Raw genomic sequence first — 25,477 nt, 5'->3', positions numbered from 1 at the left:
GGGGGGAGGGAAGTGCACGAGATTATGTGATGGCACATGGGTGACTTGGTGATGGGAAACCCGTTGGGGTTACAATTGAGATGGAAAAAAAAAATGTACAAAATGATGTAAAAATAAAATGTTATAAAATAAAACTATATATGTGTATATATATATGTATATTTTAAAAAAGTATATGAAGAGGGCCCTCCCTGGTGGCGCAGCAGGTTAAAGAATAGAACTAAGAAGCTAAAGCCAATTCAGCATGGGTTTGATCCCTGCTTACCCCAGAGGTGACTGCGTGGTGCGGCAGACCTCTCCTGACCCACCTGCTGCTCCCCTCAGCAGTGTACCTCCTCAGTCGGCCTGTTCTGCTCCTCAGTCTGTCTTGGTGAATCCTCTCACTGCCCCTGCACTTCTGGCCTGTACCCCAGTTCTGTATGCATTAGTAAATAAATCTTTATAAAAAAAAAGTATATGAAGAAAGGATAAGACTAGCAAACATGTATTAAAGCAAATGTTAAAAAATGTATTTCAGGAAAAATAAAACTGATCCCAGAAGAACTATTGAAAACTTAAGAGGCAATAGCCAAAAAATAGATATATATTAACAGATACATAGTAAAACTAATAAAAGCAATAAAGGTAGGCATAGGTATAATGTGTTGATAGACATCTCTCTATATATCCCATGTTTCCTAGTTATTTACTACTTAAATCTCTTAGCACAACATCTCAGACCTTCCCACTGTAACTTCTCCAATTTTCTCTTTGTTACTCTACCTTAAGAAATTTCCCCTCCTAACAAGTTCTTACAATAACCTGAAAATGTTTGTACTATGGTACGTACCTTTGTACTTGTCTAATAAACTCTTTCTCCTCTTTATGTTTTAAAGATGCTACCATTTATATAACATCTATCCTAAGTATTAAACTCATAGTGATTTCCCTTTCCTTCCCTTTGTCTCTTTAAGTAGATATTACCTGAATCAATCATTACATAATTAAGCACTTTTTATTATGTACCAACCATGAGCTAAGTACCTTATGAGATATATAAGACTTACACTTAACATATAATATAGAATAGTGTGTAATTAGATAGGCTCTAAAATCAGAGTTTAACCCCTGCTATGTTACTGCATGATGGCATTTACTGAACCCTCTGAGTCACAGTTTACTTATATATCAAATAAAGATAAAATATTTACTTCTTGGAGATATTGTGAACATTAAATCAGAGAAGTCATGCGAAGTGCTTTGTTTCCAAGATAAATAGAGGACAGATGATAGATAGATAGATAGATAGATAGATAGATAGATAGATAGATAGATAGATAGATAGATAGATAGATAGATAGATAATACATAAAGAATAGCATGGTAAGATATGAACTTTTCCAATTTACCTGGATTATCCTGACATTTGGTTTCAAATTCCACACCATGGAATTCTAGGAATAAAATTAGTGGTAAAATTTTGTGGAGCTACATTTCTAGAAACCTAGGTCGAAGGAAAAGAACAGAACTAAAAATTGTGTCTATCAGGAGTTTCGCCCACAAAAAGTAGAAATGAAAAACTAGCTCTCTCTACCCAGAGTGTTGGCACCAGCTGAGAAAAGATTGCTATCTTGGAAGCCTGGAGCCCTCCCTGCTCTCCTTTTCTTTGGGTCATCGTTGCCTGAACTCAAGCCTGGCTAGAAATCTGTGACTTCTGGCTTGACATGTAAAGATGAGTTGGGTCATTTCACATTGACTGTGTCCAGAATTTGAACCAAAATATTTCAAGTGACTGAGACAATTAGTAATGGGATGTGAGTCTGAAGACTCAGTGAGATAAACCAGGAGCCACAGCAAGTTGAGTTTAATTTTAAGCAAAAGCTGTAAAGGGATAGGAACTATGAGTCATGTAGCAAACTAGTAACAAAATGCAGAGAACCTTGCAGCCCTGAGAAAAAACGTGTTCAAGTCTGCCTCTATCCCTGCAGCCTTCTAGGTTTCATTTCTAGCCCATAAGTAATTGTACAAGAAATCTATTTTCTTCCGTTATTTGACTGAGCCTCTGTTCCTTCTAACCACAAAGCCTAACTAAAATATTTGGTAAGAGTCTTGTCTAACATGTGATATCATTTCAAAAGGCTATATCTGACTGGAGGTCCCTGTGATCCTTTCTGGGGAGTTGCTGTTTCTCTCAATCACTGTCTCCCCAACAAGCAAGGATTCATCTTACATATTAGCTGTCATGTTTGACTAGTTCTCTGAGCATGAAAACTTACTCCATGTTTTATACTTTCAGAGCCACCTGGGAACTCAGCTACTCATATAATAAGATAATAAATCGTCCTCTAATCATCAGGCAACACACTCACACTTTCATGGGTCCCTTTAGTTAGTTTATTTGTTTTTGACTATGGCAATTTAATCACAGTAATGAGCAGTAGGAAACATGACTATAGTGTAGACTCTGAATAACTTTTTTTTTTCAGTTCTGAGGAATGTACACTGCCCTACTCAAACCCTTGATAACTGGTTTTATTCATTAATTCATATATGTGTGTGTGTGTGTGGTGTATGTGTGTGTGTGTGTGTAAATGCTAATTCATATAATACCAATTGAGTACTTCCTACATTGCAAGAACTGTGAACAAAGAGCTTAAAGTCTTGTGCAAGAGACAAACAACAGATAATTACAATATAGTATGAAAAATATGTACTCAGGCAGGGATTGGCAAACTTTTCCTATAAAGGACCAAATAGTAAATATTTTAGGTTTTGTGGGCCACACAGTCTCTGGCATAATTACACAGCTCTGCCACATGAAAGTAGTCATAGACAATATGTAAACAAGTGAATGTGGCTGTATTCCAATAAAATTTTACTTACAAAAACAGGTGGTAGGCTAAATTTGGTCCATGGGCCATAGTTTGTCAACCACCATGGTAGAGGAAGTGCCTTCCTTTATTCAAAAGTTATTCAACACTTCGTAGTCCATTCCTTTTGCTGTTCTAAGTGCTAGGGTAAAATAGCAATGTAAACATATAAAAACCCTTCTCTATGAAACTTCCATTCCAATGGAAAAGACAGACATTCAGCAAAACAAAAGCAAACAATATTAAAGATTAATAGCCCAATTGTATCAGCATGTCACGCTAACTTAATGACAAGAGGTATTTCTACCATGAGAAAGACAACAGGAAGTAACCACACACAGAGTGCAAAAAATTTTAGATGCAATCACCAGCGTAGCCTTCCCTAAAAGGTGACTCTGAAAAAAGACCAGGAAGGAGGAGGGAAATTCTCCATGCGAAAGCTGGAGGAAAAACTCATTAACAGAGAAAACGCATGGAAGTTCTTGCAGTGGGGCAGTGTGGCTATCAAGTCAAGGGGCAGTGAGAAGGCCAGCATGGCGGGAACAGAGTAAGCCAGGGGGCGTGGTAGGAAGTGAAGCCACAGTACTGCATCAGATTAAGCCTGCAGGAACAAGTCTAAACTCTCTGGGGTGCTGCTGGAGAAATCCACAGGGGAATAAGTTGATCTGAATTACATTCGAGTAGGACTATTCTGGCTCCCATGTGAAAAAGTAGATTGGGAAGAAGATGGAGAGACCAGTTATGAGGTTATAATAATTATATAGGTGGAAGACCAGGGAGACAGAACAGAGTGGTGGCACTATGGGGTGAAAAGTGACACACATGAGATGGCTAACTCCTTATTTGAAGACAAAGGAATGTTTCCAGGAAGGAAGGACCTCCTAATTAAGACTTGAAGAATAAGCAGTGGGCAAGCAAATATTGCTCTGAATGGATCAGACCCACAGCTGTAAACAAAGCCCTTGGGGAGAAGTGTGAGATGTACTGGGATCCAGGAAGTTAATGGGTCAACAACTGCTTCCAGGGGGTGAGGTTCTGATGCAACCAGTCCTCAGAGAGACCCTGCTGCCCAGACTAACTATAGGCTCCGCCTGTTTTTCTGGGTTAGGGGAAGACCCAGCAACAGGATTTAGCTTCAATCCAATCCCGAAAGGAGCATACAAACAAGGTTTCCTGAGGAGAAAAAGAAAACATTTTAAGTGTGCAGCTGTCTTTCAGATTCCTAGCTTAAATTCTAGGAAGGGATCCCTAAGTGAAATCATCTGAGACAGACTGGCATGTGGCTAATGTACCAGGGCCAGCACCCCAACTCCTAGGAAAATGCCCAAATATTTTGAACAACTGAATGTGGTTGGAGACTCGGGTCTCTCCCAAAATGTTTCTAAGAGGAAATATTTTTAACCCAGACACACCACATGACTCCCCCACAAGTCTGTCTATTTGGCTAGGAAATAACCACAAAAAGAGAAAAACAACTTATCCACACTCACCTGGGGAAGAAAGCTCACCAAGCCAGGTGAACAGGAAAATTATGGATCTCGTTTGCTCTGTAATATGCTTCCTACTGAGACTGAGGAAAATGGCCGGTAGAAAAACAAACTGGAGACATTTCTATGTATAGGTAAGCTTTCTTACCTGTAAGACGTTCTCTCATTTCATCTCCCCATCACTCTTTATTTACCAAGTGACGTGAGCATAGAAAGGTGAGGCTTGTCTCCTTAGAGTCTGTGTTGCTTGTGCATTTGAAGGAGAGGCAGGGAGGGTTTTTTTTTTTTTTTTTTTTTGGTTTTTTTTTTTTTGGTGTTCAGCTTTAAAGTTTCTTCCCCATTTCTTTTTCCCTCTGCCCTCCTCTACCCCTTACACTTATTTTCCCCTGTGCATGTTTGCTTTGGCTCCAGAGAACTTTGAATCCCAACTTCAAAAGAAACCTATAATGAAGCCTGGCTGATGTTTAACAGACCCGCCACTGCAGAAGCCCAGCCCGACCGTGTCTCTGGTTCAGCAGCCACACTGGCTGGGTAAGCACAGTACAGCTAATCCCCAACACACAGCCCATGAGGCCCTGACTTCTCCACCTGTTCCCTTGGATGTCACATGTATGTACCCGCCTGTCCCCAGATACACACTGTCTATCCAATTGCAGTTACTACTCTCAACCATGCCCCTGCACCCCACCCACCCCACCAACCTACTCTATTGAGGATCTTTTAAAAGGGAGATGGTCATGCCTTAACGTTGTTACAGACTACAGTTCTGCTCTCTAGCTGCCCAGTAGCAAAACTTAAGACAATACAGAGCCCTGATCCGTTGTCAGCACAGACTTCAGAACACAAGTGTGTGACATCCCACTGTCGGCTTTACAGCATGGCCTGACACTAGGTGATTCATGGCTGGCCTACACTACACTCAAGCATTCATTTTTAGGCTGTGGTTTTTCTCTGCACGATAACAATATTATTTTCTCTAACACAGAGAAACCAAGTAAGAATCCACTGTTTCAGATTTAGGTGAATACTAAGCTCAACTCCAATGTGAAGAAGAGAGAAAGAACAAGGAGTGGAAGGTAGATTTGGCAGCAAAGAACCCTTCATCTCTAAGACATCATTTTAGGGAGAAAAAACTTCATGACCACAAAGAAATTGAAGGTCAAGAAAGCACAGATTTTCCCTTAGCTTGGCTTCCTAGGGGACAGCATATGAAGTGGACAGCATATGAAGTGGTCACACCATTTGTGATTTCACTGCAGTGGACTCTCAACCCCCTTCTTTCCCTCACTCTTGTAGAACCTCCTCAGGGCAGCTACTGAGTCAAAATAGACATCTGGCCTATGTATCCTTCCCTACTAAGCCAAGTTCTTCTAACTTGGTAATTCTGTTCAACTGGCCGGGTAACATATCTATAATTCATATCTCCTCCTGACCAGTCCCAAGTCTGATAAATACTCTCCCTTTGATAGGTCCATCTGGGTTACAGATGTTTGATGTGGAATTCTTCAGTCTCTCTCCTCCTCATCCCAGAGCCATGGGGAGCGCAATTTCTTTGGGCTCAATTTTTGATTGCTTGCTGGGATGGAGAAAAGGGGAAGACTGAATAGGATTTGAGTTCATATGCTAATCATTGTGCTTGCATGTGAGCAATCTATTTATGGGTGTATCCCTGTTACTTGCCCCCACTAAACGGTGAGTTCCTAAGTGGAAGGACTCTGTGCCTGGCACACACTGCTTGCTCAATAAATATCTGGCAAAACATTTGTTGGAGTTGGATGCCTTCATAGTCATAGCACAGTGGAATTGAGAGCTTGAATGCTGCGACTTAGTTATAACAATAGGGGTGCTATTTATGGGAGTTTAGCTGAGACAACCACAGACGACACCAAATCACAGGCCCTCATAGAAATCCAGAGATCTTTGTATCTAAAGTCCATTCAAACAATCCAACTCATGGAAAAGAGAGTCTATACTGTATGCTTTGCTTTCAGTATCTCTAGGCTAGATTTAAACCCAGGAAACTCAGAGAAAAATTATTAAGCCCCTCCACTAAGTTGCTAGTATTCATTCTTACACATTCTTTGTATATGTCCCTCTGCTTATTTACTATTTCTGGCATATCCCAGGCACTTGATAAGTAATTGTTTTCAAAATATGACACTTGCTGAGGGGAGTTATTAACAACACTCAATATTACATTTTGCGGGGGTGGAGTGGAGAATGGGATCAAAAACGGGGGGGTGGGGAGGGAAGTGCATGGGATTATGGTGATGGCTCACAGGTGACATGGTGATGGGAAACCCGCGGGGATTACAATTGAGATGGGGAAAAAATGTACAAAATGATGTAAAAATAAACTGTTATAAAATAAAAACACTCAATATTTTTAATAATAAAATTCAGCAAATGGGATAAAAGCAGAGGTTGGGGGGAAGGGAAATCTAATGCATGAAATAAATATAAGGGTGTTGGAAAACCTGCCTTAACATTTCTGCCTCTGAAAGAAGAAATTCATCAGCAATTGTTCCTTTTTTTCATAAGTAGAGATCAAAAAGCATGGTTCTATCCAATAACAAGAACTAGACATTTGCAGAAATCTAAGAGCATGAAAGACAGACAGGAATTAAGGGATGGGGCAAGGAAAAAGAAACTTGACTATAGATGAACCAGACAGAGTGCACAGAGGGAAAAAATCAGAGTGAATTTTATTTTTTTTTTTTAAAGATTTTTTTTTTTAAAAGATTTATTTATTTGTGCATACAGAATTGGGGCACAGGCCAGAGACTCAGGGGTTGTGAAAGACTTCACAAGAGACAGAGCAGGAGCAGAACAGGCAGATTGACGAAGTACACTGCTGAGGGGAGCAGCGGGCGGGTCAGGAGAGGTCTGCCACGCCATGTGGATCTCCTCCGGGGCAGGCGGGAATCGAACTCATGCAGAAGTGGTTTCAGCTTCTTAGTGCTGTGCTTTAACCCGCTGCGCCACCAGGGAGGGCCGTGAATTTTATTTTTAACCTCACAAAGCATAGCCTTTTAAAATAAAATTAGTCCAGAAATTCAAAGAATGAGGTTTGAAAATATGATTGCTAAAATTAAAAATTAGTAGACAAGTTAGAAGATAAACTCAAGGAAATCTCAAAATAACAGAGATAGAATCTATGGGGAGGGATGACAATGAGTACAGAAGCTCCATTATTGGGAATTTCATGGGGGGAATTTCAAGAGGATAGAGAAAACCGAATAAATAAGTATAAAAATTTTCAGTGACGAGGAACACTGGTGTCCAAATTACAAGGACCGCTGAGTGTTCAACAAAAGAAAAATAAAATGCCAACCCTATGAAAGTTCATCATAAATATTTAAAATGACATCCCTGAGAATAAGATTTTAATGAGTCTAAGAGGAAAAATAATCTCCATAAAGATACACTTTTATCAGAAGAGAAGCTAAGGCAATTAATGCGTTTTTTCAAAATTTTGACAGAAAGTGTTTTTCAACATAAAATCTTACACCAAGACAACCTATCAGTTTTGTGTAAAGGCAAAAACAAAAACATCTGAGGAGTGCATTTTCAGAAAAGTTACCTCAAACATCTTCTTTTTAGAAAGTTACTTAAAGGTGTTTTCCAACAAAATAAGGTAGTAAATTAAGATATATTCATGAAAATCAACAGAATCCAATCCAAAAAAGCCGTGAAGTTCAGGATTACAACTGCACAGCAGAAATAAAGGTAACTGGTCAAATGGAAGAGGAAAGGAAAACAGAATGAACTTGAAGACAGAAATTGAGAGGCACATTTGAAGCACACACATATACTTTATAGACTTGCTGATAAGAAAAAAACAATTAAAGCTATAAAAAAAATAAAAGCATGGAAACAAAGATGGGGGGGAAGAAGAAAGGCAAGAAGGATAAAAGAAGAAAGACCAGGGACCTCCTTGTGGCCAAAGGGTTAAGTCTGAGCACTATCACCCCTATGGGTCTGAGTTCAGTCCCTGGCCAGGGAGCTGACCCACATGGTGCAGCAGACCTGTGTCTTGCCTAATGCTGCCTTAGCAATGTATTTCAGTGGGTCTGCCTGTTTTTACCCCACTCTATCTCTGGCAGATCCTCTGATCTCTGTACCTCTGGCTTTTGCCCCAGTTCTTCTACCAAAAAAAAAAAAGACAAGAAGTAGAGACCCGAGGTGGTAAGGTGAGGAGAAGAAGCTATGCCAGCAAGGATAATGATAGAATGACACTTTGTTTTGTGATAACAAAAATATATTTCACTGACATGATATGATAAATATATATAGCTGACCCAACTCAAAAATAGAAAAGTAACTATTGTTGAAAGATGGGAGGGAAAGGGAAGAGACAATATAAGACGGATCGTCTCATCTTCACCATTAGCATAAGTCAACACTTAATGCTTAAAATTGATGAATCAAGTAATATAAATATGATGTTTGGATATAGTGGGTAATTACCACAAAAGACAGGTAAAATGGGTCCATATGGAAGCAGGGCTACAGAGTAGAGTGAAAAAGTCAGGTGGGAGACTGTTATTCCTTCTTACTTCTTTTGGTGTAATTTGATTTTTTTATAACAGTTTATTCATTATTTTGATTGAATTGCTTTTAATTATCAAAAAGTGTAAATAGTTTCTCTTATTGCACAATATGAGTTCTGCATGTAGAGATAAGAGAATTCCTTACAAATAAAGGTTTGAAACACATTTGGGCCTACAGATACAAAGGAATGAGTTACCATGGCAACTGTGAAGCAGTGAAGAGAATAAGTTATAACACTTATTCTGACGAGATCCACAACAGCAGATTCAGATAGATAGAGACCATTCCAAGGAGAATGATTCCTGGGTACCTTGAAACATGCTCTCTGAGTCAGGGCATTGGGTTCTTGTAATGAGCAAGTAGACAAATAAGAACAAGCCAGATTTCCCTCTCTCTGGAGATTCTAAAATTGGCAACCATTTTTGTTAGTGAGGTTGAGCTTCTTCTTGAGGTTATCAAAATCTGAAAACCAAACCCAAACAGAATCTGTATTATACAAATATCTCTGATAATATAAATTCTCTATGTGTGATTATATAAACAAAGGTTTTCCACCTGTCAACTCTAATAATGATAATAATAACAACAAACAGTAGTTTCAAAATTAACAACTTTCCTGTACCTTGTTTTACTTGATTCAAAAAGCAGCCCTAGAGGTAATACAAAGTATTGCTGCAGTTGACCCATTTTACAGACAGAATTCCTAAGTTACAAAAAATTACTTGCACAATTTACCTAACTAGTTAAGTGGCAAGCATGCTGGGATTCAATGTGTCTCTGATTCCAAATCTTACTCTCAATCCTTGACAGCATATGTCTGAACTATAAGCCAACATACTGACAGGTGTTTAGTGAGTACCCATATATAGGGACACCATGGGTTACAACACAAATTGTGGTTTACACAAAGGCTGCCATTCAGGTAACTGGTGAGAAATGAGACTAATTCTACCATTCTCCCATCAACACAACATCCTAGCGCTGGTATGAGCCTTTTTTTAAATTTGTACTAATTATGTAATGGTGATGCCCTGTATGCATACACAAATTAACAAGTTTACCACCCCCTTTCTCTTTCTAGCCTCCCATAATATTCTCCAACCCCTGCAACCTCCAAGAAATAAGACTCCTATCATGGGCTTCTGTCTCAGAACCAAAGACACATCACATCCATTAAAACAAACATGAGATAGGCCCTCCCTGGTGGCGCAGCGGGTTAAAGCACAGCACTGAGAATCTGAAGCCACTTCCGCATGAGTTCGATTCCCGCCTGCCGTCTCTGCCGCCTGCCCCGGAGGAGACCACATGGCGAGCCAGACCTCTCCTGACCCGCCCGCTGCTTCCCTCAGCAGTGTACTTCGTCGATCTGCCTGTTCTGCTCCCCAGTCTGTCTCTGGTGAAGCCTCTCACCGCCCCTCAGCCTCTGGCCTGTACCCCAGTTCTGTATGAATAAATAAATAAATCTTTAAAAAAAAAAAAACATGAGATAAACAGCTAAGCAGCAGCTGCTGTTTAGAAACTGAGCAAATAGTGGTTAACAAGGATGCTCATCTCATGAAATTGAAAGATTCTGGAAGAAAACAACAAATGAAAGATGCACAAGAAAACATCAGAAGTGTTGTCTTACACAGAGAATTAAAGTAAGTTGTGCATAATAATTATTCAGTAGTTGCTTTAAATTGGCGTCAGGAAAGACCTTCTCCAGGACAGGACATTTAAGTAAATATTGGTACTATAAGGGAAAACTCACTGGGGAAGGTCAAGAAAAAGAGGGTTCCAGCAACATGAAACAGTTCATGGAAGAAAGGGCAAGAAGAGTCTTAGTCTGTCCCTGGATCAGAATAGTCAAGGAGACAGGTAGTGTGGTGAGGACAGAGGCTGTGGGGAGGAAGCTGGAGAGTTTGGCAGGAAGTAGGTGAGGTATCTGGGTTTTATTCTTAGGGCAGCAGGGGAAATTTAAGGCAAGTCACAGAACTAGATTTTCCTTTTGCAAAGGATCTTCCCGGATACTATGTGGAGAATGTAATTTAACAGACACCCAAGGAAGACTTATGGGTAGATAGAGAATGCCATGTCCATGAAGCAGCTCAAATGGCACCAGTGACTCATGGAGTAACTGTATGATTTTGTATGACTTTGCTGGGAATCTAAGAGTGCTCAGCTGTAGCTGGTACTGATTGGTTTCTATCAATTTATGCAGTTGACCTTTGAATGACACAGGGATGAGGTATAGGAGGGGAGAGATAGGGATGCTGACCACTCCCCCACAAAGCATAGAAATTCCATGTATAGCTTATACTCCACCATTGACACCACCGGTTCAACATCTTCAGATTCAACCCACCAATAGCAGCAGTTGGTGGAATTCCTGAATGGCAATCCCCAGAAAGAAAAATACCTATAGAAATGGAAGCGTGCGATTTAACCCTATCTTGCTCCAGAAGCATCTGAATCTTATTTGTACTCAGGAAATGTCTCCTGAGCTTCCTCTGGTAGACCAAGTTGTCCCTTTTCCTGGGCCTCAAGCCCCTGGTTCATTGGTCTTCAGGTGCACACCACAGCAAGTGCACAGTTGTCTGCTCCACAGAGAGTGATGTGTCTCTGATTACCTGACACAAAACTAGTACTTCACAGAAGTTCGATAATGTCTGACAGGGTGGATGAATGATGATTCGGGAGCTGTGTGAACACTCTTTCATTTCCAGAAGCCACCCCCCCAATATAGTAATGCTAAAAATGCCCCTTCCAAACAGCACATTCTCACCCCCAGCTCTTACTTACCTCTTTGGAGAATCAGGGTCGAAGCAGGTCCTGTGCACGTCAGCCACCTCAGGGTCGCAGCAGTCACCGTCGTCGAAGTCATTGAGCATGTTGTTGCACTCTGCGTGGCACAGCCCGTCCCTGCGGTTCCAGGAGTAGCAGCGGCCTTGCAGGCGGCAGTCACCTCCATCGTAGCCCGTGAGTGGGTGCTCACACTCAGGATCACAGTGGTCATTGCCAATCTTGCTGGGCTCACAGTTGACAAGCACAACCCGATGGCGCAGGGTGGAGTTGTGGACATGGTGGACGTTCAGCTGCCAGCTGATGTTGTAGCGGCTGAAAGCTTCATTGAGTGCCTCATGCTGCCGCTGGATCTGCTGCTCACTCACCGTGGGGTTCAGGCCCTGATTGTCACAGATGTTCACCACCTGGTAGCGAATCACCTTCTCGCCCCGAAGGGACCAATGTCCATTGTATTGGGAGATCAGTTCCACGTTGTCACAAGCTGTTTGCCCACAGAGTGGAGGTTTCAGGGGTGACAGAATCTCAGGCTGAGGGCCTGGGCCCTGGAGGACCTCCAGCCGAGGGTAATTCCCATCTCTAAAGGGGATCCATTGTTCTTCCATGGGCTGGAAATTGGCTGTTAGGATCAAGGTAGTCAACTTCTCTGCTTCATTTGGATGCTGAAGACTGTACTGGAGGTGGCTTTGTGGGAGGGCCGTGGACCAGAAGACCAGTGTCCCCACATGTCCACGGTAATGGTGTCCGTCCTCAGAGCTATCCCCCCCCACGAGGAAAGAGCGGCAAGATGCCATGAAGGGGCTGTTCAGGGGACCGGACTGCTCTGGACTACTAGCCACCTGAGTGCCGTCCACATACAGGGCCATCCGCCGTCCATCGTAAGTGGCTGCCACGTGTGTCCATGTTCCTGGCTGGTAGCGGCTGTGGCTAGTCACAATGGTAGCTTTCTTCATGCGGTCAGTGCGCAGGGAGAAAAAGAAGCGAGCATCTCGCCTTCTTGTGTCCTGCCCTGAGCGAATCCCCAGGGCCCAGCCCTTGTCACTGACAGTGTGGGAGCAGTTATCAAACACACCTGGGAAAGAAGGAAGAATCGAAGGGAGAAATACCAGGTACAAAGGGATGGAGAAAAGGAGAAGAAAACCCATGTAAATAGCAAGAATACAGGTTCTTCATGGGAAAAATTTTAAATGAAATTGATTCCCCACCTGTTAAGCCTGTCCAGTACCCCACATCAGGCTGTTACACAACATCTGTCCCTCAACGAATCCAATTTAAGACACTATTCAATTTGACTCATTCTGGCATTTTTCGGTGACCAAATGGAAGCTGGAAAAGGGATCTCCAATGCAAGTGACAAAGCCCTCTTCTAGAATTTGTCACAAATGCTCCTCCAGCTGACTCTGAGTCCATACCTGCCCTCCCAGGTTCTAGCCCCTATCTACTTCCTGAGAAGTCATGAGGGCAGTTGGACTCATAAAAGATAGTCATCTCCCATCTCCTTAAAAAGCCACTTTCTCTAATGAATATTAATTCTCATTGGGAAAACAAGGAGTTGATGTGTAACATCTCAGACATCATTCCCAAAACACTATTCCTTCTAATACCTCTCTAGCATGGGCCAGGACATCCATCCACAGAGAACAGATGTCAGCCAGCATAAGCAAAACTCTCACCACATGGCCTTAACTAGAAAAATTACTCAAGTCGGTATAAGAATGACTGTTCTCTCACCAGCACAGGACAGAAGTGAAACTTCCCCAGGTAAATGAATCTTCTCACCATACATAAGCTTCCCACCTTGTTCATCGCATAAAACTATTAAGTACAATTGAATATACAAAGGAATGAACACTTGTAGCTATCTAGATCAATGAGAAATTGGCAACAGAAAGGACAAGTAATACAATCACAGATAAAAGAGGGATCCTGAAGATAATTTGGAGGCCTTAGCCAGTCCTCAGAAACCCATTTTCCATTTTAAGTCCACCATCTTCTCGAGAATTCTAGTATAGTCTCAGGAACAGATTTCAATTATAAGTTACATAAGAAATAGTACATTCACAAAGAAAATGTTTTAACTAACAAATGTTGGAGAAATCTGCTGGCTTTTGGATTAGATACTTGAGTCTCCCACCAGAAGTCATTGCCCACCAACCTATTATTATCTATTCCTTTGTTCTATAGAATTCACTCAACCAGTACTTCTCCACAAAGAGTCTGGATTTATATGGCATGAGAATCCCCCCATTCTGATTACAGGCAAGTGTTTTAAAAGTAGCTACATTTTCATAAATGATAAAATTGCTCTGTTCTGTCCCTTGTATAAACTAATAACTTACAACTCAAAAAACAAGACCTCTCTTAAAACACTTAGAGAAGCAACTCATTCCTAACTGACTATTTCTAACAACTTAGACTTCATGTTAAGCATTGATGATAATAAAGTTACATTTACAATGCAATAGTGGTATTCCAATTCTGTTACCTGGGATTTTCGTGTTTATTTTTTTGTTTTTTATTCTGAGATATCTTGATAAGAAGCCTGAGAATTACTGTTGTCCAAAATTTTGTATTGGGTAGCTTTTCAATAAAGCAGGTAAATCTATTAAGATGAATAATAACTCCCTATTTCATAATTTTTCCCTAATTCATTATTTTGGTAAGTATTTTGGACCTTAATTATATCCATCTGCTAATCTATGAACAAATGCGCCAGGACCATGCAGTTATTAATCTCTCAACAGATAAGTTGCTGATTTTTAAGAAGAAGACTATTTCATATTTGTTGTACATATAAAGCTGCATATACATGTTTCCTACACTATCCAAAAGTAGAGCATTCCTATGAAATGTTCTGCAAGTGAAAATGGCATAAATCAAAGAAGCAATTCCCATTAGTATAATGGAAAATATTTTGAGGTTTCCAAGACACACAAAAAAATTACCTACCAAGTCATCTCAAATAACACACAAAACCTAAAATAATACTAACATAGAGTCAAAGAAGAATGACATGAGAATACACAGTCCATGTAAGTAGTTCCCAGGAAGGAGCTGGCAAAGACAACTCTCACCACATAGGGTGCTGCTGCTTCTTGAAGCAGCTCTGCCAAACAAATATTAATGCTATTTTCACTTTTTTCTTTTGTCATAAAAGTGAAAATCTATCAAAACAAAACTCATGCCATTTACAGCAACATGGATGGAGCTGGAAGGGATTATGCTAAGCGAAGTAAATTAGAAGGAAAAAGAAAAACATCAGATGGTTTCACTTATAGGTGGAATATAAGGGAACCAAACAAAAGGTCAGGAAAAAGGAAAAACTGGCAAGCTGACATGATCTGAGGCATACAGCAGGCAGCAGGAGAGAGGGATCAAAACAGGACGGGGAGAGCACAATGGGATATGGAGATCATTCGCAGGTGCTGTGCATAACGAAATGAAGAACAATGTAAGAAAATAATCTTCAGATCTTATTTAAAATAAAAATGTATTTTCACTCAATAAAAATAAAGCAAAATAGCTACTAATGTAGGTCTTTTGTAAAAGAGGTGGCCTCAAAGAAACTTTCAGGTATGACAAAAACCCGTATACATTATTTGGATGGGGGCATAAATTATTGAACAAATTATTGAACTTGACATTAAAATTACTAGGCAGTTACTAGTTACATCTGTGAACACTTTCATTTACTATCCTTAGTCTGTCTACTTTAGTATCAAAAAAGTTATTGTTTTTACTTACTGATCTCATAGCAAACTATAAAAATATTGAGTTGTGTCCAAAATATTTCTAACTTCTTGAAGTATTACATAGGAGGTAGAATTTTTCTATCATATAAGTCTAGTTTTGATTAATCTAAGATTCAGTAATTATATTAAGAAGATTTGTTGGTAATAGCATGAATCTAATCTATTTTAGTTGGTAATTTTAGCAAATGTATAGACGTGCTACTTTCTCAGTGATTATCAAAGTAATGACCCTTTGTTCTCTAGTAAGATAATCAAGCATTTTAAGGAAAACCTCACTAGGTGCTTAGATAATTGCATTTCATTTAGTAACTCACTGTTACTATTATTTACACTTTATCTATAGGATAAAAATATGGTTATATATAATATATTCTTTATATGGTATCTATCTATATATATACAGTTCTGAGCAATCAAATCAGATAATTCTTTTGATCTATCCAGGTAGATAGATGAATCTATGTAGATACATAAGAACATTCAGCTCAATAGATAGATAGATAGATAGATAGATAGATAGATAGATAGATAGATAGATAGATAGATAGATAGATAGATAGATAAAAAGAATTATCTGATTTAATTGCTATGAACTGAATGTTTGTATCTCCTGTCCCTCAATTCTATACATTGAAATCCTAATCCCCAATATAATGATATTTGTAATTAAGGCATTGGGGAGATAACTGGATCATAATGTTGGGTACTCCGTGGAGGAATTAGTGTCTGTTTAAGAAGAGGAAGAGAGCTAATCCTCTTTATCCCTGCTTCTCTACTATGTGAAGATACAAAAAGGTGGCTATCTACAAAGGAAGAAGTAGGTCCTCACAATACAGTGGACCTGCTGCTGCCTTGATCTTGGACTCCCCAACGTCTAGAACTGTGAAGAACACATTTTGCTTATGCCACCCAGTGCATGGAGTATTTGTTAAAGTGGCCAAAAGGGACTAAGACATCAATGTGCCTTAACTCTCATTGTGGATCAGACTCCTGTGTGGAATTCTAGAGAAAACATAATGAGAGAAGCTCACGCTATATATTTATAAAGAAACACACTCCTTTCTCTGCTGCTCAGTGGGTAGAAATGGAGAAGACAGAAACTGGGAGGCTTCGTAGTTTCTAACCAGTGAAATAAAATTAGACAGATTGCTATCAATTGTAAGTTAAATCAGACATGAAAGTGGAAACTGTCTCTATAATTTTTAAATAATTTGTATAAAAATCACATTGAATTAGGCATCTTAGCTTTGCCTGAGGTTTTTTTTTTTTAAGATTTTATTTATTTATTCACATAGGGGTACAGGCCAGAGATGCAGAAGGTGAGAGGATTCACCAGAGACAGAGTCAGGAGCAGAACAGGCAGATAGATAAGGTACACTGCTGAGGGGAGCAGCGGGCAGGTCAGGAGAGGTCTGCCACGCCATGTGGTCACCTCTGGGGCAGGCGGAGATCAAACTTATGCGGAAGTGGCTTAAGCTTCTTAGTGCTGTGCTTTAACCCACTGAGCCACCAGGGAGGGCCCAGCCTGAGGTTTTTGTATAACCATACTACATATTTGTTCATTAATTTAGCCAGCTAATGGAATGAGAGGTAGGTAAAGCAAACAAGAGGTGGTTATGAATAAATGCCAAGACATAATCCTATTAGGGAACATGGTTAATTGATTTTTACAACTGTAATTAATGGAACTTTTTATTATTTATAAGAAAATTTGTTTTTAAGACCACTGAAATAGGGAACAAATGTTCCCTGCTCCCATGAAAAATCTATTCATCCAAGGGAGAAACATGTGATGTTGAAGTATTATGCGACTTACAGACCTTCAAGTATCACTGATATCAGCTCCAGTCTCTTTCATGGTGTCATGAATATGCCCTTTTGATTACTTTCATGATTTCCAAGGATACATTAAACAAATATTTCTACCTTCCTGCATCAGCATCTTAAGCCAGCCTTCCAATCAGGAGGATGTGTACTACCTGATACTATTTGTTGAGACTGAATTACACAGCCTGCAGTTTAACTGTATTTCAACCTGTGTGCAGGCAAAAATTTAGCCACAATATTGAACCTAAAACCTAGAAATTCTAAGCTCCATCTTTCCCCAATGGGAAGAGGATCATGCTTGACCACTTGAAGGGCTATCACTGATTTAACCACAAAGGGCTCACACTTGACTTTATTGTCCTCCTACTGGTAAGAGGAATTCCACTTGGAATTAGTCATTCAGTTCATCAAATATTCACTTAACATGCCATTTGGATGAGACATGGACCCTCTTCTAAGCTTAGAAAGAAAAGGTGGTCTCTGCCCTGAAGGACTTACAGTCTCATGGGGGAGTGAGTAACATAGGAGATGATTTCAATATAATATCAGAACTAAAAACAAGGAATACAAAAGTGAATGAAAATAGGACCCTCCCTCATGGCACAACAGGTTAAAGCGAGCACTATGAAGCTAACCATAGCCCCTTCAGCATGAGTTTTATTCCTTGCCAGGAATGTGACCCACATGGCTCAGCAGACCTCTCCTATCTCACCCACTGCCGTCCTCAGCAGTGTACTTTGTCAATCTGCCTGTTCTACTACCTACTCTGTCTCTGGTGAATCCTTTCACCTCCCCTGCACTTCTGGCCTGTACCCTCATTCTGTATGCATAAATAAATAAATCTTAAAAACAAAACATAAGCAAATGAAAATAGCCTGCTCTTCACCCATAGTTCAGACAGAACTTCCTGCGAAGACAGTTCCAAATCTACTCCTGAAGAGTGTGTAAGATTTGTCCAGGCAAAAGAATTAAAGAAGTTCCTTCCACAGAGTAGATATATCAAGTCTAAAGGCATCAGCAGTAAAACAGGTCAAGACAGATCTTGCATAACACAGTAAGGAGCTTGGAATTAAAGATTCCTGGAGGCTTCCCTATTGCTTCCAATGCCCCTGACATCCTAAGAACACTAGAGTAAATTTAGCATGAAACATCTGATGGTTTGTTTTGCCATGTACACTAAATCCAACAGCAACTGACACTTAAGAAAATGTCCAAAGATTGCAGGTGGACAACTCTGACATAGAAGTTCATGGATACCATAAAGATTCCATGCATTTGTTCACCCATGAACTTGGTTTAATGGTTATTTACAAAAGAATAGTACTTGCTAGCTTCAGTACTCAGTTCCGGGAAAGTTCTGTAGTTATCAAATGGTTATTTGACATCATGGAGAGTTCAGCACAACAAACAAGACAAACGTTAAATTAACCTAATGAAATATGCTGGTTGTTGGAAGTAAAAATAGCTATAAAATAGAAAAAGTTCCTTTTTATTAAAAGCACTGCCCTACTATGGTATAATTTCTTCCTAAAGTTACCCAGTGTTAGTTAACACTAGTTAATAGTGTTAGTTAATACAGTGTTGCTCTGTCTTGTTAATAATTTGAGTCCTACAGTATATCCACCATCCAAATATGCTCATAAAATTAGGGATACTTGACTATCAGACTTTCCGAGAAGATTAGAGAGACCCAAAATTAGAGAATTCTAAAAGATAAATTTAGACATTCCTAAATCAAAGAACCTGCTAGTCACCTGGAAACATTCAGAGTAAGATTTCTTAGACCTGAATTTATATAAAATGCCCATTTCTGCTGAATCTTCTAAACTGAGATGGATAGTGTTTCTTTTTGCTTGTTTGTTTTTTGGTGAATATCTTTCTTTCACTTCTCATATGTACAGTATCTCCCATTTAGACAGTACTTGAGCTTCTCAACGTTATTACAGACCTCAGTTTTTTGCTAAAGACGATATCAAAAGAAACAGGAGAGAATTCAGAGCTGGGAAGAAAATATTTACATATAAGGTGCCTTATAAACAGTGGCAATATAAACTATGAACAAAATGCCTGAAATTTAACCATAAAATCTAATTTTAATATGGTTCAAAGACAATAAAAGTTACTTCATTAAAAAAATATATGCATTTGGTGATGGGAAACCCGTGGGGATTACAATGGAGATGAAAAAAAAATGTGCAAAATGATGTAAAAATAAACTTTAAAAAAATATGTATTTTAAGAGAGAAAAAAAATATATGCAGATGACAAAGAAGCATATGAAAAGATGCTCAACCTCATATGTCATCAGGGAAATGCAAGTTAAAAGAGCAATGGAATATTACCATATATTTTTTTAAAGATTTATTTATTTGTACATACAGAACTGGGGTACAGGCCAGAGGTTCAGGGGCGGTGAGAGGCTTTACCAGAGACAGAGTGGGGAGCAGAACAGGCAGATCTACGAAGTACACTGCTGAGGGGAGCAGCAGGCGGGTCAGGAGAGGTCTGCCTCGCCATGTGGTCACCTCCGGGGCAGGCAGGAATCGAACTCATGCAGAAGAGGCTTTAGCTTCTCAGTACAGTGCTTTAACCCGCTGAGCCACCAGGGAGGGCCTTACCATATATTTTTAATGACTAAAATTCAAAACACTGACAACACCAAATGCTGACAAAGAAGTGGAGCAACAGGAACGTTCCTTGTTAGTAGGAATGCAAAATATTGTATCACTTTGGGAGACAGCATATTATAAAAACATGATCCAGCAGTCATGCTCCTTGATATTCACTCAAAGTAGTTAAAAATTTTGTTCACACAAAAACCTACACACAGAGGTTTGTAGCAGCTTTATTTATAATTTTGCTAAGTCTTGAAAGCAATCTAGATATTCTTTCATAGGCAAATAGTTAAATTAACAGTGGTATATCCAGTCAATGGAATGTTATTCAGTGTTAAAAAGAAATGAACTACCCATTAATAACAAATATTTGACAAAATAACATATTCTAAAAGAAAAGTATATTCAATATTACTAAAGGAATTACCATTGTGAAAGAAAGAAGTCCAGAAACAATGTGGTTAAGGAGTATAAGTAAAATAATAGAGAAATGTCTAAAAGAAAAAGAAAAGAAATGAGCTACCAAGCCATGAAAGGACATGGAAGAAACATAAATGCACATTCCTAACAGAAAGAAGCTAATTTTAAAAGGCTACATATTGTATGATTCCAATTATAAGACATTCTGGGAAAGGCAAAACTATGAAAATAATAAAATGATCAGTGGTTGCCAGGGGTGGGGCAGGGAGTAGAGATGAATAGTCAGAGGAATTTTAAGACAGTAAAAATAATCTGTATGATAATATAATGATGGATATATATCATTTCACTTTCATCTAATTCCACAGAATATATAAAAAGAATAAATCCTAAGAGGTGATTATGCATCAATGTAGATATAGCCTTGGTTTAAAAAAAAATTACCTTGTTTGCTGAGGAATGGAAATAATGGAGGAAGCTATGGATATGTGGGCAGGAAGGATGGGCAGGGTATTACTTTTACAGAGTCTCTAAATGCTCTTAAAAAAATAAACATTTTAAAAGGGATAAGGTAAATGTTGCCTCCATTCTAAGCTTAGGGCTCAAGATTTCTTCCTAAACACCAGTGACCAATTTCTATTTCATTATATCTGTAAAACACCAGCTCTGCTCTTCAGCATCCTTTAGCCACCAACTGGAATCACAGAGCACCCTGTGAGCTTATCCATGTGTTCTCAGGAGGGACCCCCGCCCCCAGCCCCCCAGCCCACCTTCCTTCACTCCTCTGAACAGGAAAAAGAAAGACTTTGAGCCAAAGGGAAAATTACAGAATTGCCAGATTTAGGAGAATTCTCTTTCTTCTCAGTCTAGCAGTGCAAAGGCTGACAACACAGTCAAAGACCAGTACAGTCTAAGCCAACACAATATACATTGTGAAACTCTGAACTTGTGCAACATTAAGATTTTATAACTTTGGATGTACATGTGATAGAAGCAAACACGTTATGACTGTTGTTTATTCATCAAAGCCACATTCTTGGGAGGGAAAAAGGAAACAGATCATCAATATGATTTGTGAAATCACTCAACACCAAACTGAACTGTGATAGCCTGTGGGGTAGAAATATCAGATCAAATGATGTAGCTCAAAAAAATGGTGGTGGTGCTGGTGCTGAAGCCAAACATTTGGGCCCTGTTGTCTTAAAACTTGAAGAATGATTCTTTCAGCTCCTCTTGGAACTGGCTTCCATTATGTATCACTGTTACTAAATTTTCAAACACCTTAGTTTGTATTTAATCTAAGTTCTGAGAAAAAGAAATTGGGGGAGCGGAGCTTGCTCATTGTGTCTCTGCTCTCTACGTCAAAATTCATATTTAGAGACCCCAAGTATGTAATAGAGCTGCTTGCTCACATGCCCACTTTCGACTTCAGCAAAAAATCATTTGCCTCCAGTGCTATTATTAATTGCCAGCATTTGGAATTAATAGAGTCAATTACACTCAAGGAGAAATGCCTCTTCCCAAACTGGGATGCAGTCTCCCTGAGTGATTATGAAAAATTCTAATAAAGTGGCAAACATCATAGCTAGAGCATTACAAACAGTTGTTAAATGGGAAAGTTTTTAAATATGGCCCTTGTAGAAGAGCAGTCCAGCTTCTTTTGTTTTCTTGGGTTCTTTCTTCACACTCAGGAGATCTATTGCTTATGCCAAGAAGAAATAAAGAGACTTAAAGTACCTTTTATTAAATGTCAACTATGCTCCAGATGCTGGTCAAGCGCCATCCCTATTAAACCCTACCCCAAATATATGAGCTAAATTTTATTATCCTCACTTACAGACCAAAAAACTGAAGATGATCAAAATGCAACACGTTGTCTCCAGTCTTATATCCAGCAAAGGGTCAGAATCAGGAATCAAAGCCAGGTCTGTTTGTCTGGCACCCTATATGTACTTTCCACTGCATTAAAATACTAAAAATTAAGTTAGTGCTTTGGAGCAAGAAAAGTAATATAAGAGGACAAGTGTGGCACTAACGCTTGCTTGTCCTCAACAAGAAAGACAACTTGTTGAAGATGATGGGATCTTTTCAAAATCATGTACAAACTAATATCCACACCTGGAAATAGTTTGGAGGCAAGAACAGACTGACTTAGCCCAGGAGTTAACACAGCCATGTTGGTTGGTCCTTGGGTTGTCTTTTTGATAAAATCTTTGATAAAACAAACATTTGATAGGGCCCTCCCTGGTATTAGGTTACAGCACAGCACAGCAAACTAGAGGCAGCAGCTTCAGTGCCAGTTCAATCCCCGACCCCAGAGGTTGTCCATGTGGTGTGGCAGACCTCTTCTGACCTGCCCGCTGCTCCCCTCAGCAGTGTACATCATCGATCTGCCTGTCCTACTATGCACTCTGTCTCTGGTGAAGCCTCTCACTGCCTCTGCACCTCTGGCCTGTACCCCAGTTCTACATACATAAATAAATAAATCTTTAAAAAAAATTTTTTGATAAACTTTCTGTATGGCCCTACAAGCTTTTCTGTGACACATAACACCCAGGAATCAACTGTAGAAGACCCCAAGGAAAGAGAGAACTTACCATCCTAATGCCAGGATGATGACCAAAGGTTGGAGAAGGTGGGTAGAAAGCTAACATGAAGAGCACACAACTGAAAACTCATGTCCAAACCAGTGGCTTCCACCCTTACACCCTCTCCCTTCTTTTTCTTGGCTTCCCTACTACTAAGGAGACCAGTTCCATTAGAAGAAAATGTAATAAAAAAGGAGAGGGATGAAGTAATAAAAAAGGGAAGTCCAGAGAGAGGCTATTCCTACTTCTCTGTCAACTATTCTTATTGCTCACCTCTTTCTCCACCTGAACTCCCTTCCCCACTTCTGGAATCTTCTGTGTGACAGAACAGAATTCCCTGACTGCATGATAGGAAAGGAGCTATGTTTTAAAGTTACCAAAGTGTCATAGTGAAAAGGAAAGTATCAACCACCCCAGGAGTTATAAAAGTCAATGTAATCTCGGGGAAAAAAAGAATCTTCCAAGACTGTTAAGAATAGACCTGGCTAAGTAGCCTCTCTTAAACTTTTCTTCCTCAAATCAGAAGAGCATCTAGGTTTTAGGAATATTATGCCAACTACTTTCAGAATGTTTATTTCAGAGTGTTGAAATAAATGAGAAAGCCAAAAACTGCCCTGTCTCACAGGTCGGCTGCCCCAGTGCTAAGAGATGCCCTGAGACATCATTCTTTTTCATAGTCCCAGTTAAGATCTTGCTCTCAGGGCACTGTACACTTTTGGTGAGCATGCCATTGGGTGTAATCATTATGAAAAACAGTATGGCGGGCCATCCCTGGTGGCTCAACAGGTTAAGCTACAGCCGCTTCAGTGTGAGTTCATTGCTTCAGTGCAAGTTCAATCCCCACCCTGGAAGTGATCCACCTGGCGTGGCAGACCTCTCCTGACCCACCTGCTGCTCCCCTCAGCAGTGTACTTCATCAATCTACCTATTCTGCTCCCCATTCTGCGTCTGGTGAATCCTCTCACTGCCCCAGCACCTTTAGCCTGCACCCTAGTTCTGTATGTATAAAAAAATAAATCTTAAAAAGAAGAAGAAAATAGCATGATAATTTCTCAAACAAATTGTCACTCATGGGTATTTATCTGGAGAACATTAAAACACAAATTTAAAGATTATATATATATACACCCCACTTTCATAGCAGCACTATTCGCTGCTAGAATAGCACTATTAGCCAAGAGCTGGAAACAACCTATTTGCCCCTGGCAAATGCCTGGTTAAAGAAGATGAGGTGTATACACACAATAGAAGACTCCTCCATTTCAAGAAAAAGATCCTGCCATGTGTAATAACAGTGTAATAAGTTAGATGGAGAAAAACACTGTATGATTTAAAAAATAAAGAAACAAAACTAATGAACCAACAAACCACAAACGCTTAAACTATAAGAACAGAATCGTAGTTACCAGAAGGGAAGGTAGAAGAGCAATGGGTAAAGCAGGTACAAATTATCGGTTGCATGGTGATACACGGAGGCAAGACTTTCAGGCATGAACATGCTGTAGTACACACAGATGGTAATTTATAATGTTGCACATCTGAAACCTATGTAACGATCTAACTGATCTTTCTTTAATAAAAAAAAAAAATTTAAATCCTGTTCTCCAGTCAGTAAGTCACTTTCCGATGAACATTCCAGAGTCTCTTGCCCTCTAAATAAATCATATGGCTCCCTCTATCTGAAATGCCTCCCATGTATGACATGTCCCCCAAAAGCTAGAAAAAATGTCACCTCTCCATGGTGCTTGATTTGACTGACCTTAGTCAAAGAAGTTTTCTGTTGCAGCTTGCTGAGCCTCACTTTATGGCAGCCGTTTTCTTTATTCAACAGAGGAATTTGAGAGTTCCTTGAGTTAAGAGGCTAACTCAGACACCTCTGAATTTCCTACTGGACCAAAGAACTGGTTTTTGTTCTTGCCTTGCACCCATTCTGCTCCTCCTGAAGTCAAACTGAGTCATGCCTTGACTCAGAGAACCCACATTCCCTGCCAGGCTTTTTTTTTTTTTTAAAAAGATGTTTTTGCATATATTTACTTGTGCTCCCTAGCTGTCTTAGGGGGATGGGAGAGGAAGGGTAATAATCTTCAATTGCATCTGACCTAAAGAATAACGCTAGAAGGACAACACATTCTTTTCACTGCATCTGCAGGTGTTTAGACTTCCCATGATATTAGAGGTGCCTTTTCCAACTGTCACACAATTTGCAGCTTCCCCTGGATCCTGCACAACTGGATTACATCACATGAGGTAAAACCTACCAAGGGCCCTCCCTGGTGGCACAATGGGTTAAAGCACAGCACTAAGAAGCTAAAGCCACTTCCGCAAGAGTTCCATCCCAGCCCTCCCCTGAGGTGATTCACAAGACAGGGCAGACCTCTCCTGACCCGCCCGCTACTCCCCTCAGCAGTGTACTTCGATGATCTGCCTGTCCTGCTCCCCAGTCTGTCTCTGGTGAATCCTTTTACCACCCCTGCACCTCTGGCCTGTACCCCAGTTCTGTATGCACAAATAAATAAACCTTGAAAAAAAAAAAAAACAAAAAGGAAAGATGCAGCTATGTTTATTGTTCAGAACACTTATTATTGATACATTTACTCGCTTTTG

General features: G+C 39.8%; 1 protein-coding gene across 2 annotated transcripts in view; it reads right to left on the bottom strand.

Moving 5' to 3' along the window:
- Window positions 1-25,477, bottom strand: part of PAPPA2 (pappalysin 2) — a 262,642-nt gene that overhangs the window by 215,977 nt on the left and 21,188 nt on the right. For both annotated transcript variants that reach the window (XM_004688509.2, XM_012729236.1), the window contains exon 2: window positions 11,672-12,743. In XM_004688509.2, the coding sequence (XP_004688566.1) occupies window positions 11,672-12,743 (1,072 nt within the window). The remainder of the gene's footprint in view (window positions 1-11,671; window positions 12,744-25,477) is intronic.

Source organism: Condylura cristata, unplaced genomic scaffold, assembly GCF_000260355.1.
Source record: "Condylura cristata isolate star-nosed mole 26May11 unplaced genomic scaffold, ConCri1.0 scaffold00024, whole genome shotgun sequence".
Classification (NCBI taxonomy): domain Eukaryota; kingdom Metazoa; phylum Chordata; class Mammalia; order Eulipotyphla; family Talpidae; genus Condylura; species Condylura cristata.
The sequence above is the reverse complement of the archived record's forward strand: the minus strand, read 5'-3'. Positions and strand labels throughout refer to the sequence as shown.